The sequence below is a fragment of the Thamnophis sirtalis genome, unplaced genomic scaffold, assembly GCF_051295495.1.
Source record: "Thamnophis sirtalis isolate CommonGarterSnake01/CBP01778 unplaced genomic scaffold, rThaSir2_p1.2 scaffold_9, whole genome shotgun sequence".
NCBI lineage: Eukaryota > Metazoa > Chordata > Lepidosauria > Squamata > Natricidae > Thamnophis > Thamnophis sirtalis.
This window is the reverse complement of record NW_028261389.1, coordinates 29,340,285-29,353,529: the sequence shown is the minus strand read 5'-3', so window position 1 is coordinate 29,353,529 and position 13,245 is coordinate 29,340,285. Positions and strand designations below refer to the sequence as shown.

At 38.5% G+C, this 13,245-nt stretch overlaps 1 protein-coding gene across 1 annotated transcript; it reads left to right on the top strand.

Annotated features, from left to right (window-relative positions):
- Window positions 1–1,749: 1,749 nt before the first annotated feature.
- Window positions 1,750–12,023, top strand: ANKRD54 (ankyrin repeat domain 54). The gene is made up of 8 exons (XM_014054917.2): window positions 1,750–1,981; window positions 4,032–4,079; window positions 5,273–5,371; window positions 6,910–6,981; window positions 7,697–7,744; window positions 7,834–7,958; window positions 9,507–9,614; window positions 10,125–12,023. Exons 1-8 carry the CDS (start codon window positions 1,750–1,752, stop codon window positions 10,197–10,199), a joined length of 807 nt encoding a protein of 268 aa, XP_013910392.2. The 3' UTR covers window positions 10,200–12,023.
- The last annotated feature ends 1,222 nt before the right edge of the window (window positions 12,024–13,245 follow it).

The window sequence follows — 13,245 nt, the reverse complement described above, 5'->3', positions numbered from 1 at the left end:
GACAAATGAATAGAGCAACAAGTTTGAATGCCTCAATAACCACTACACAAGAATATTGTCAGTCAATTTTGTTTTTATAAAGCATTCATTAGATAATAAAACAAATTTCTGATTCACAATTGCAACTCAAATGAATTTCATAATTACTAAGGAGGAATGGTGAAAATATATATGTATAAACAAAGTTTAGCCACAGCTGAGACATTTCAGTACCACCATTTTTATAAAAGCATACTCTTTGCCCCCAAAGAGGAGCAAAATAATTACATAATACTTGTTTCCTGAGAATGTTCCTGTACACTTTCAATAGGAAAAAAAAGACCTAGGTCTACAGAGGAAAAAAATTAACAGAAGACATGACACCAAAAGTTAAATCATCTAAGTTTCTGCCCTGTGGGGTTTACTTGTCAATGCTTAATACTACATTTATAACAATACACTGTCACTGAACCTATATAAACCCTTTATTTTAATTTGAACAAGATGTAGACATTACAATCTAATGCCTGGAAATAATATCTTCTCTCAACACTGAGGTTTTAAACTTGGCAAATATGTTTGTGTACTTTATAGCTATGGCAGTGTGCTTTGCTGTTGTTTCGTTTTTGGGGTCAAGTAATTACAGTATTTTCCCCTCTGAAATGCGGTGGCTCAATGGCTAAGATGCTGAGCTGGTTGATCGAAAGGTTGGCAGTTAGGCAGTTCAAATCTCTAGCGCCACATAACGGTGTGAGCTCCCATTACTTGTCCCAGCTTCTGCCAACCTAGCAGTTCGAAAGCATGTAGAAATGCAAGTAGAAAAAATAGGAACAACCTTTGGTGGGAAGGTAACAGCATTCTGTGCACCTTTGGCATTTAGTCATGCCAGCCACATGACCACGGAGATGTCTTCGTACAGTGCTGGCTCTTCGGCTTTGAAATGGAGATGAGCACTGCCCCCTAGAGTGGGAAACGACTAGTACATATGTACGAAGAGAACCTTTACCTTCACCTTAATTACAGTATTTTCCCCTCTGAAATGCTTTTTCTATTTTTGCTGCCTTGAGTAACTTTATTTCTTACAAGTTGCACACGTACTATATTATCCTGGGTATAAATGAGATTTCTAACGAAATGTTGGTATGCATTCTGCACTTCTGTTCAGGATAGTACAGTAGTTAAAGCCTCCCCATTTGCAGATTGTGGTTTCACTTCCTTCCCCTGAAGGAGTAGCACCGTCCTTTTCTGCTACTTGGGATGTCCAACTGCCCTTCTCCCTTTTCACGTTCAGATACCTCTTAGATGTAAGGTATGCTGTTTTTGCCTATGTAAAGAGGCACATATATGAAAGAGCGTTTTATTCTAGGATATAATGCTCATACCCTCCCCAAAGGGCGTGTTGGATTGGACACCATCTTCAGCCAGTAATCATCGCCGACTGTGAGCACCTTTCCAGGCTTGCGCACAAAGGCATCTACTAACTACAGTGTTCTACTTGGCTGTAGACCGAATCCTCACCTTTAAGGAAAGGATGACGGAAACTCTTTTGGCCGTGGGTGGGGGGAGTACGCTCCCTTCCCGTCATTCTTAGCCCGTCGCTTACGGCGACTGACCGTTCCTATTGGCTGCTACTTACCTTGTTCCCGTCCTTTCGTTTCCATGGTTACGCGAATTTCCCCGCCTCCCGTCAGCGAGCTTGGGCTTTCTGGGCCCGCACTTCACGCGAAGGCTCGGAGAAGCGGGGCGCGGGGGAGGGAGGGGGCGGGAGGGATGGAAGGCGGTAGCCCCGGCGAAGCCGGCCCGGCCGACGCCGCCAACTTGTTTTCCCTGGCGGGTCTTGGCGTCGCCTTGCGGACCATCCCGGAGACCCCGGATCCGGCTGCTTTGGGCTACTTGCAACTGCCGTGGCAGAGGGAGCCCCGCGTGTGCAAGATCATCAGCCGCCGCCGCAGGGACGCCCGGCTACACCGCAAGGGGGACCCTCTAGGCAAGGAGATTCACGGTAAGGGGCTGGCTGAGGGGCTAGGCGGGAGAGGGGCGGGTGTGCGTGTGCTCTGTTTTTACGGAGTGACCGAAAGGCCGTCCGTCTGTCCTCTCCTTACCGGACCCTAAGCTCGGAGGAACCGCCTGGCTGAATTGTCTAGGAGCTTAACAATAACAGAGTTGGAAGGGACCTGGAGGTCATCTAGTCCAACCCCCTGCTCACTCAGGAAACCTATACTAGGGGTTCGAACTGCCGAACTTGCCACAGTGGGTCTGGGGCTTTGTCAGGAATTTGGAGCTTTTACATGCTTTACTGTATTGGGAAGGCAAAGGCAGTGGGATTTTGCTGTCAAATGCAAGTAGTCCTCGACTTATAACAGTTTGTTTAGTGACTGCTCAAAGTTACAAAAGTTACCCTTTAAGAAGTGACTTATGACCCCTTTTCACACGCCCATTCCAGCATCCCCGTGGTTACGTGATCAAAATTCAGATGATTGGCAAGTGGTTCATATTTATGACGGTTTCAGTATCCTGGGGACATGTAATCAGCTTTTGCAATCTTCTGATAAGCTGAGTCAATGGGGAGACCAGATTCAATTAACAGCCATGCTACTAACTTAACAACTGCAGTGATTCACTTACAAGAAAGGTCACTTAAATGTTCCACTTGGCATAAATTTTGGACTCAATGGTGGTTGTAAGTTGAGGACTACCTGTAGATACGGATAAGGGACTAAACATTCAAGCAAACACGCTTAGGCGTGGACACATAATTGTTCCCATGATAATCCAAGGCAGACTTCCCCAACCTGATCGATTCCAGTTGGTGTTCATAATAATTGTCCAACAACCTTCCCTGTTTGCCAGGATGAAGGACAGGACTTTTCATAATAGCTCCTATGTTTTGGAGCAGACTGCTCCTGGCTGGATGCTTGGCTTATTTCAACAAGCCAAACCTCTCGCAAGAATTAATTGTATTATTATGGATGGTATGATTTGTTTTAATTGAGGTCTTATGAACCGTGTTGTTTTTCTCTTGTTCTGTGCCACCCAGAGCATGTTTGATTGGATTGCCTACAAATATTATGGATAAATAGTACTGGCTGTATAAAGGAATTATCATTCATGCATGTAAGGCACTGATCCAGATTGTGGTTGATCTTAAAATTGTGGGTGGGCGGGAGAGAAAAATAAAATACAAGCATGGCTCAATGATGTACATTTGAAGTAATTTTGCCAGTCAGACCTGAAATCACCAGAATTCCTGATTTTGTATTAAAATAATGAATGTAGTTTAAATTGTGAATAAAATGAGGTAGCTTGTGTTATGCTATAAATTAAGGATTAACATATTTGTGATGAGTAAATGTGATCAAAGCGATCAGTATTAATTGCAACTTACTGCCAGGAAAATTTATAATGTATTGAAGCCTGATAAGTTTGTTTTGTTTTGTTCTGTTCTGTTTTATAAATAGATAAGTAGCAGCAGAAATGTGGACACAGTTTGCTCACTTCTCAGAGTACATTTTTGAGGAGGAGCAAATTGTGAAAACTTGGTAGATTGGTGCTCCTCTCTTTTCGGATACAAAAGGATCATTAATTCTTGAAAGATCTTTTCAGTCAAAATCATACCAAAGCCCTCAAATTACAAGAAAAGAGAAATCAAAATTATTGGGCCTCTGCCCATCCAGGAACATTGTTGAAAGACTTCCTGTGGCCAATTAGCCTGTGCCCTATGTGTAAAAGATTACCAACCCTTTTTGCCAAAGGAAGGAGAAGGTCTGCTTTGCTGCTGTTTGCACATCTAAAATGAATTTTAAGAGGTAAAAAAAATCCTACAAAAATCCATGATATCCGAATAATTATGAGTCTACTAGCTAGAGGTCACATCACAGTTCCCTAGATATAAAACATTGCATTGCTGCCTTTTCCCAGTAGAAGATCACCCTTGAGAGAAGGAATGGATTGTGCATAGTAAACATAGTTAACCAAACCTGATGTGGTTATGTTTGTTTTGTTTTTTATAAAATTAAATTGAGAAGGAAATAACTCTCTCTCTTTTTCCACAGCTTTAAAAAGATTGAGAGAAGCTGCTAATTCAAATGATTTGGAAACAGGTAACATTGCATCAGTCAGAATTTGATCTATAGCACCATGTATTTTCCTTCTCTGATTGAGAAATATGGGTCTTAAACAATGACAGACTGTAAACAGGAACAGATTCTTTGAGGTGAGAATGTTCAATATACAGTGTTAGATTCCTAAGAATTACATTGGAATGTAGTTTTTTACAAAAAGTATATTAGTAGCTTGGAGGAACCTTAGGAATTCCTGAAATGGGTCTGTTAACAAAATGTTAGTTCCTAGTCGTTGTCCCCCCCATTTCTATTCAGGTATTATCTTCTTTCATCTCCTAGTTTCAATTAAGTCTTTCCTAACCAGTTCTGTCTTATTGTAAGATGCATATACTAGTGGAGGCTTGTAAGTAATCCTCTCAAAAAATTGTTTATGGAAATGTTGGTAGAAGAAATACAGAGGGTTAGATTTCAGTGCTTTGCTAGCCAACCCTCCACCTTCACTTTCCTGACTTGCCTAATTTCTAATATCTAATTTCTTGCCATGCAGTTCCTGATTGCCAATCAGAATTACACGATGAGTACATTTACTAGAAGTTACATTGCAGGAATATGAACTTTTTCTGTCTTTATCTCTGGTTAACCTATATTAAATATCCTCCTCCATCTAAACTTTAGCTAAAATCAGAAGAAGTTTAGATTTAAATTTGTCTGAAGAGTGCAGTGAGATAGTGGAACAGTTGGTACCGTGCCTTTTTTGGAATTGAATAAGGAAGCAACATTTAAATAAAAGTGTAGTTCTGAGAGAAACTATGTCCTAACTAACTGATGTCCAAATATAAATTAAAATTTGCATTTAATGTTTTCATTAAAAGAAATATAAATTTACATTGATTGTAACAATTACTATGTACAGTTTCTTTCTTTTTTTTTTTTTGAATGCTTTATTCTGCTATTTCACTTTGAGCTTGAAAGGATGCTTACTTATGCTGATGCTGTTTTACTTACTGATGCTGAATTGCTTGGCAAGTATGGATATTGAAAATATCTGAATGAATTTGGGCATGTCTCTTATTTGTTTCTTCTAAAATAAACTTTCAGCATTAAGTATTGTTTCTTGAAAGTTTTGCAACAATGTATATTGCATTTTAAGCTAGGATGCTGATGGTGACTTTTAGCCAATTAAATCTTCAGGTTATTAATGCTTCCTTTTCTTTCTTATTTGCTGGCATCAGTAATGCAACTTCTGGAAGATGGGGCAGACCCCTGCGCTGCTGATGACAAAGGTCGAACGGCCCTGCACTTTGCTTCTTGTAATGGAAATGATCGCATTGGTAAGCCAATTAAAAAAAGTGGGGGTTGGACTCTTACTTTAGATGCCACTTCACAGGGAGGTATTGATTATTTTCAAAAGCATTATTATTTGTAAATTTCAGCAAGGCAGTTCACTGTCCTTGCCGGTAGAAGGAAACTGGCCAGAAGTAATGGATATAGATCAGTGTTTCTTAATCTTAGGAAAGTTAAGATGTGTAGACTTCAACTCCCAGAATTCCCCAGCCAGCTAGGCTGGATGAAGAATTCTGGGAATTGAAGTTGATGCATCATAAATTTACTAAGGTTGAGAAACACTACAAGATAGAATGAAATTAGAAGTGGAGATGCCATTATGAAGTATACTTCCTAAAACCATGTTTCACAAACTGGGCAACATTAAGGTGATTTCAACTCCCAGAATTCCCCAGCCAGCAAAACCGAGTTTAAGATGTGTGGCTCGCTGGGGAATTCTGGGAATTGAAGTCCATCCATTTTAAACTTGCCCAGGTTGAGAAATTCTGTTCTAAAATGCAATATTGCAGAGATTGCCTGATGTCCAGTATAATTCTGAGAGATGCTGTGGTTTTATAAACAAGCTTTCGGTGTGTTCCTTGAAAAGTTTGGTTAAAAAAATAAGAATAGGAAAAAAAAACCAAGAACATAGGTTGCACCTGCAAATTAGGAATGACACCAGCATCCTTAATTAAAACTTTTCTATTACCTTCTGGGTTGAATGGGATTTGGTTATTGGATAGAGGACAGACTCAGTTAAACTAATATCAGCTCACTTTGGTCATTTTTGGTTACCAAGAGTTGAGCAAAGTCTAAGATGGTGTCTAGTTTCAAAAATGGGCAGTTTGAGATGTGAGGGTCCATTACTCAACTTTACATTCTTTCCAAAGTGCCTGGAAGCCGATGAGTAATAGTATGTGATATTATTCAATAAGTTGTACTTAAACTTTATTGACCTATTTTTAGAGTCAGTGTGATTAAGAAGAAATTGAGAGAGGTAATATTCTCACTGGCAAATTATCTATATTGGGGGAGGGGGCGCATCAGCAGTGATGCTTGTGTTGCAAAATGGCAGGTACTGCTATGCAAGAAAAGCCTTGGCCCTTTTTATGGGTATACATTGCATGCAATGCAGGTTAAAAGAGAGTTGAGCTTTGATCCCCTGATCATGCCTATCATCTTGAAGCCAGTGGCCCTTCCATTACTTTTGAACAGCCCCCAAATGTGGCAGATTGTTTTGCTGGCAATTTTGGAACTTAAGACAATGGGGCCCAGAGGTCCATTCATTAGTGCTTCATATGCAAGCTTGACTGTTTCAAGGGACATAAAAGCATCTTATTACAGAGATTACAGTGGCCTGTTCCATTAAAGTACTTAGGAAAAGAGATTGATATTGGTGAGATGCATCTTAGACCGATTGCTTTCTGTCTCCAAGAGTTGCTATGAAAGAATGAATTCTGTAAACTATATGACCTTGGGCTAATATTTGGGATATTTCTATATGATTTTCAAACTGAACTTGAGAGACTCTTTCTTTGCGTTTTAGTGCAGTTGCTTTTAGACCATGGTGCTGATCCAAACCAGCGAGATGGATTGGGGAATACTCCCTTGCATTTGGGTAAGCATCATGTATCTGATTGCCTTCTCTCTCTCTCTCTCTCTCTCTTTCCTGAAAGAAATCTGCTGAAACGAAATTTCCTTCAAGTTCAAGCAGCAATAGCCCGGGACACATGGAATGGAAAAAATTGTTCAGAGTAAACCAGGAAATTGCCCATTCAAATATCAGCTTAGCAGAGAGTGAACATATGCAAACTTTTGCCTTTGGAACTGGGCCCACATCTGCCATACAAATAGCATAATATTTATTTTTCAGGACTAGCTTAATGTTTACTGTGATAATTTCTATAAAGTATATCCTAGCATTTTTATTTTAAAAGAAATTACTTCTGGGTGTAAGCAGTTGCATATCTCGTATTTCAAAAAATTGGATTTCAATAATCTTATAGGGCCAGTACAGCTACATCTGCACCAAAGAACTTGTGATACTCTGTTTAATTTTTGTAGGTTCTATTTCTATAATATTCTTAACTTCTACTGCAGTATTTCTTCTAGCACAGATAGGATTTGGTGAGATTGCATTGACTTCTTTAATGTCATGACATGAAGCTGAGATCAAATTTCTCAGTTTGCATTCTTTGTTAGTATACCATATAGATTTGCAAAAAGAGCTTTACTGTATAAATAAAATTGTGATTCAGATCAGATATAATGTATCCCCACTACTTTACTCCAAAGCACTTCTTAGTTTTATGTTTTATATTTCCTCTTCGCAGCTGCCTGCACGAACCATGTTCCTGTCATCACCATGCTACTCCGCGGAGGTAACCTTACTTTTTGGCAACTTTAAAGCTGCCTGTTCTTCTGGTGCTCTTTCAACATGTTTTTCTTACTCTGCATTTGCCTATTTCAGGAGCTCGAGTTGATGCCCTGGATCGAGCTGGAAGGACCCCTCTGCACTTGGCCAGGTCAAAGTTAAACATCCTGCAGGATGGCCTCTCACAGAGCTTGGAGGTTGTTCGCCTTGAAGTAAAGCAGGTACAGGAAGGTTATCCTGGATTTGAGGAGCTGCCAGGTGTTTTATATTTAGCAGTTGTGTCAGGGCTCCAAGGAAGATATTTGAGACTGAGGAATGTATGTGGACATAAGAGTTTGGTGTCAGTGGATTCTGAGACAAAGGCAAAGGTGTGTAAACCTGATTCCCACGGTAGACTAGGGAAAAAAATACATTTGGCTTAGAGGACTTCTAAGATGCAATTGGCCATTCAGATTAGTTGGATATGGCAGAGGTCTTGATGAGTCTAAAAAAATTAATCTTTGAAAAGTTTTAGGTCAAGGAGTAATTATTAGGTATCTTTAGAAATCTTCTTGGAAGTACCATATGAACTTCCCTGGCAATTGTGAAAAAAAGAAAATAGAGAAAGTAGAGCGTGGAAGATAGAAAAGTAAGGCTTGCTCTATTTTATCTGTGACTTGTTGCTGACACCTGGCCCTCTATAGCCAGGGTATTTTCTTCCACAGGCTTCAAAATGTTTTGGTGTGTGAAGGTTCCAAAGTATATTGCTAGTAAGATCATGAAGTAACCATACTGAAGAGAGCCAACCTACTTTCAAAAAATGTATAATCTGCACGGTTTTTAAAATACATATTATACTTACTTACCTTTTATTTTATTTTCCTTCTAGCTCTTTATAGCTATAGTATCTTTAGAATCATTTTACCAGAATGATGCTTCATTTCTATTGTAATCCTTCTATCTACTGCTGGCCAAAATTATGGCAGTGTATTTAAGATGCTACATTCTGATATAAGCACACTAAGTGCATTTGTATAATAGTCACTGCAAAGTTTGGCCCTTCTGTTCACGTGGATCTGAAATATTATGATTTGGAAATGTTTGCTGTAGCAGTGTAGCTTTCTTTCTACTGTTGTCAGCATCCATACCTATAAAATAGAGATGAAGCCTGATCTAACAATAGATTTTTACATATATGCTTTACCTGCCAAAAATGGATGGAGTTTGATTGCATAGTTGTGGTCACTGTGTATAATATTTTTACTCATCCCATCCCTGCCTCCTGAATGTCCCCAATAAAACCATTTGTTAATTTTATTTTTAATCTCATATGTGTTGAAGGGTGTTGGATTGCCTTGAGTTCATCATTGGTCATTTTTTGATGGTAATAGGATTAGTAGGTCAATATTTGTTTTAATGGTTTTTGTTGTTTGATTTTTGTTACGGTAATTTTTATATGGCTTTTTGTGTTTTAACTCTATTAGCTGTTGAAAGTCATATATGTGAAATGAGAGGCATTGTAAACTGAATAAATAATACTGTTGCCTTTTAAAAATAAAGTGCCTTGAGTCTCAGTAAAAAAAATAGTTTTATTCATTTACCGTTATATTTATATTTGGGTCTTATTTTTTTCTCCTGGGCAGATAATTTACAATTGTCTCTGTCCTTCCATTTTACTAAAAGTTTATAGTACTCTACAGATTTGCTTCAGAGGTGGGTTTTTAATTTAAAACTTTGGGTTTCTTTCATTGTTCGCTGCAAACTGCATATTCCCATGCTGTTCGTTTTAGATCATCCAGATGTTGCGGGAATATCTTGACCGTCTTGGGCGGCATGAACAGAGGGAACAGTTGGATGACCTTTGCACCAGGCTACAGATGACTAGCACAAAAGAACAGGTGAGGGATAAAAAGAAATTTTTGTACCAACCGAGCAGTTCTGCAATTTGAGAAACTGGGAGATCCAAAATCTATGTTTCATATCACTATGAAATACTTTTAGTTATTGGCAAAATACATATATTGCTTGAATTTAGGATAAATAAATTCGGAATACATTGGTATTGTGGGAGAGTGTTTTATTTTAAAGATATTTTAATGTATTTCGTGGCTATTTCAATAAATGAGATAGCTATATTGTTTCATCCCTGGTGGAAATGAAAATTTTAACCCATTTTTCATTTTTTGGAGTGAATTACAGGTCCCATTTATTCATGGGAATAAATGACCCAATTTTGGTCCATTTGCTATTGCCGTTATAGGATGGTTTGCTGCTGCTGGATTTCAGCAGAATAATTGGGTTGAGGGGCTTCAGCTGCTTCAAAAAAGGATTAGGCTGCAAACTGCCCATTTTTGTAGGATTTTGTTTCTTCAGGTCCTGTACCGTCATCTCATGTGCTTCCCCCGCAGGTGGATGAAGTTACTGACCTCTTAGCCAGTTTCACCTCACTCAGCTTGCAGAAGCAGAAGATAGACCAGAGGTAACCGGCTTTAATATCGTCCTCCCACACCAAAGGAGAAGCCCTGGAAGAAAAGATAGCTGGAGCTCCATTGCAGGACTGCAGCATTGTTGTTGCCAGCATCAAGCATACTTTTCCTGCTGCTTCTATGTTGAACGGTTTGAAACCATGAAACAGCAGGGACTGCCTTCAATATCCTTTCTTTGGGCCAAGGATTTTTGCTGTGCTGACTTCAAAGGCATCTTTATTATTCTTTGTTTTAAGAATCAGGAATTATCTTTCAGTTAATGAATTGTGGTGGAGCTTCCCCTCTTTAAGGACACCACCCTCAGGAAGTAGTATTGAAGTCCTACAAGTAGCATCTTCAGTCTGCTCTGAATATATTTGGAGAAATGGCAGCTATTAGCAATTGCTCTGCTTTTAATACCCAGTATTTATGCACACAATTAGTGAGCCTATCTAGAAGGTGGCGAACTTAATTTACAATAAATTAAAAAAAAAACAGGTTGGGAATATTTTAAATGGAGAAAAGTTTGAAGGTCTAGCAATGTTGCCTATGTCCATTGTGGGGGGGGGAGGGGGGGGAGATTTTATTGATATCACATACATTTGTACACACATGCATACCTTAGATACATTCACATGGGCCAGGAATTTCCTTTATGCTGATTCTATTTCCTGAATTTTGAATAACAAAAAGGCTGATGTAAGTAAGTCCACACTCTGCCCAAGCTTCTCTGGCTGATATTATGTTAAAGGAGCAGAGCAAGAGTAGATAAAAGTCTTTGGCTGTCTCTTAGCCTGCTAGCACAAAATGACATTTGCAGGAGTTGGGTGATTCCTTTAGGGTCCTGCAATGAGTTGTTAGATTATCAGCTGAATATTCTTATTGTGCCCTTTCCTTGGGTCACTTCCCTTTTTATCTCTGGTTCATGGAATTACTTGTTCCAGAAAGGAGGGGGGAGGAGGAAAATAATGTGAAGTACAAATGGTGACATGCTAGTTTACTTTCATATGCTGTTTTTCTTAATACAAAGGGCATAACTTTGGTTTACAGCTCATGCCAGATTCAGGTACTGTAGCAAATCATCTGCTTTAAATCAAAATATGTCCCACTGTGATAGTATGTAGCTTGTACTCAAATCAAAATATGGTTAGCTATGTTGAATTAGCCACAGACCTTATCTAGGGTAATGTAGATGAGCAGAGAGAGAAGTGTTTTCCCCTGGTGCCTGTGAGTTCCTTGAACATGTAAGACTTTTTTTAATGATGCCGTTTTAATTGGCTCTGGCTGAGCAGGTTTTGGAAATTCTGCTTCTTTTATGGGAAAGTACTTGCTTTTTCATTTTGGTGTTCAAAATGAAAAAATCCCTTACTCTGAAGTTCAGACAATTTTCTGCAACCATAAATTTGTTGAATAAGAGCTGGTTCAGAGGGGGAAAAAACCTTCAAAGCTGTTGTTATGTCCTAACAGGGTGTTTTGACTCTAACCAGCAGTAATTAAAAAGGAAGACGCTTGTAGCCATTCCAGCATCATCAAAATTCCAAGGTTGTTTTAATTCTTTGAGATTCGTATCTTCTTATGACTTTATTTTCTGGTAAATATGTAATGTTTGTGGCAGAAGAGTTACTGGATGCATAACTTTAAAAGAGACCATTCTTGGGTTTCCTGAATGCAGCAGCTTGGTCAAGGAATCCCGAATTCTTTCCTAAAGAGGATGCTTTAGTTCTGAATTGGTTCAGACTTTGCTAGAACTGTCACTGTGAATACAATGAACTTTATTCTATTATACAAGGAGGGTGGGAAGCAATTTTATCTTTTCAATAAAACTCTGTTTTGCTGTCAGAATGAGTTTGGGATGTTTATTCTTTCCTGCCTTTAGGTTGTTTCCCTTCCTTTTTTAATCTCAACCTACAGCCATCTCTTTACTAGAACTAACAGCAGTGAAATGAAATGTGACAGTGTTCTGTTACAGTGAGCCTAGAGGTTGTAATCTTAATGTAATTTCCACCTTTAGTATGTGACTGAAACCCCATTAAGTTCTCTCTGACTCTTAATACACTGGGAATGAGAACATGTAAACAGTATTTGGAAAAGAGAGGAGTTGATGCGGGCAGAGAAAGTCTCTCAGAATTGCTTGTTAATTTGTTTGATCAGGTTGTAAATAGGAGAGGGCAACATATAAAAAGCTATTCTGATAATTTGGAGAAAATGATATTATATAAGATCCCCAAAAACATGGAGGAGAAGGAGGAATGATAAAGTACACTTCTCAACAGCACAGCATAAACTATATGATATGAGTCATTGCCTTCAACAGTGGGATGCACATACAAAAGTGGGGCTTGTGATAATATATATATATATTTGTTCTTTTTATACTATGACATGAATATTTCTTAAACATAATCAAACTTGCTGGAATACCTTACAGGGGTATGTGTAAGTAAAAGAAGCAATAATAGTATTTTTATACACTATAATACTCCATTTTGTGGTTAAACACAATTTATTGGCATAATTTGTTCAGTTTACCCTATATGTTAAGCCATAAACCATGGCTCACAAACCACAATAATTGTGTTCATACATTATGCTAAACAAAGAGGAAACCATATTTTGACTTTTCATAATGTACAAATACATCTGAATTTTTTCTACTTATTATATACCTATCCCTATCTGAATATTTTGTAGATGAAATTTGGAGTAGAGTCTATCAAAGAAGCTCCATCTCAAGCTCTTTTGTAAGTGTGGGGAGCTGCTTAAAATATAGAAGGATTAGATTGAACTCACATATTGCATGACTGGTTCCTACTAGGTTAAGCAAACTACATGGCTTAATGTAATGTGAATCCCAATATTACTTTAGTTCATTAGCTTGGAAATACCACAATTGTAATACATTTGCTTCTGCATAGCTAAACTCTTTTGTAAACAGAAATCTCTGCATAAAGGATTTGCCCCAAAGTCTGACTTTTGGGGTTCCTCCACTACATAAAAGAATGTAAATTAGGCAAAGCCAATCCCTCCCCCATAAAATGTCTTCCAACTTTCCAAATGGATTTTT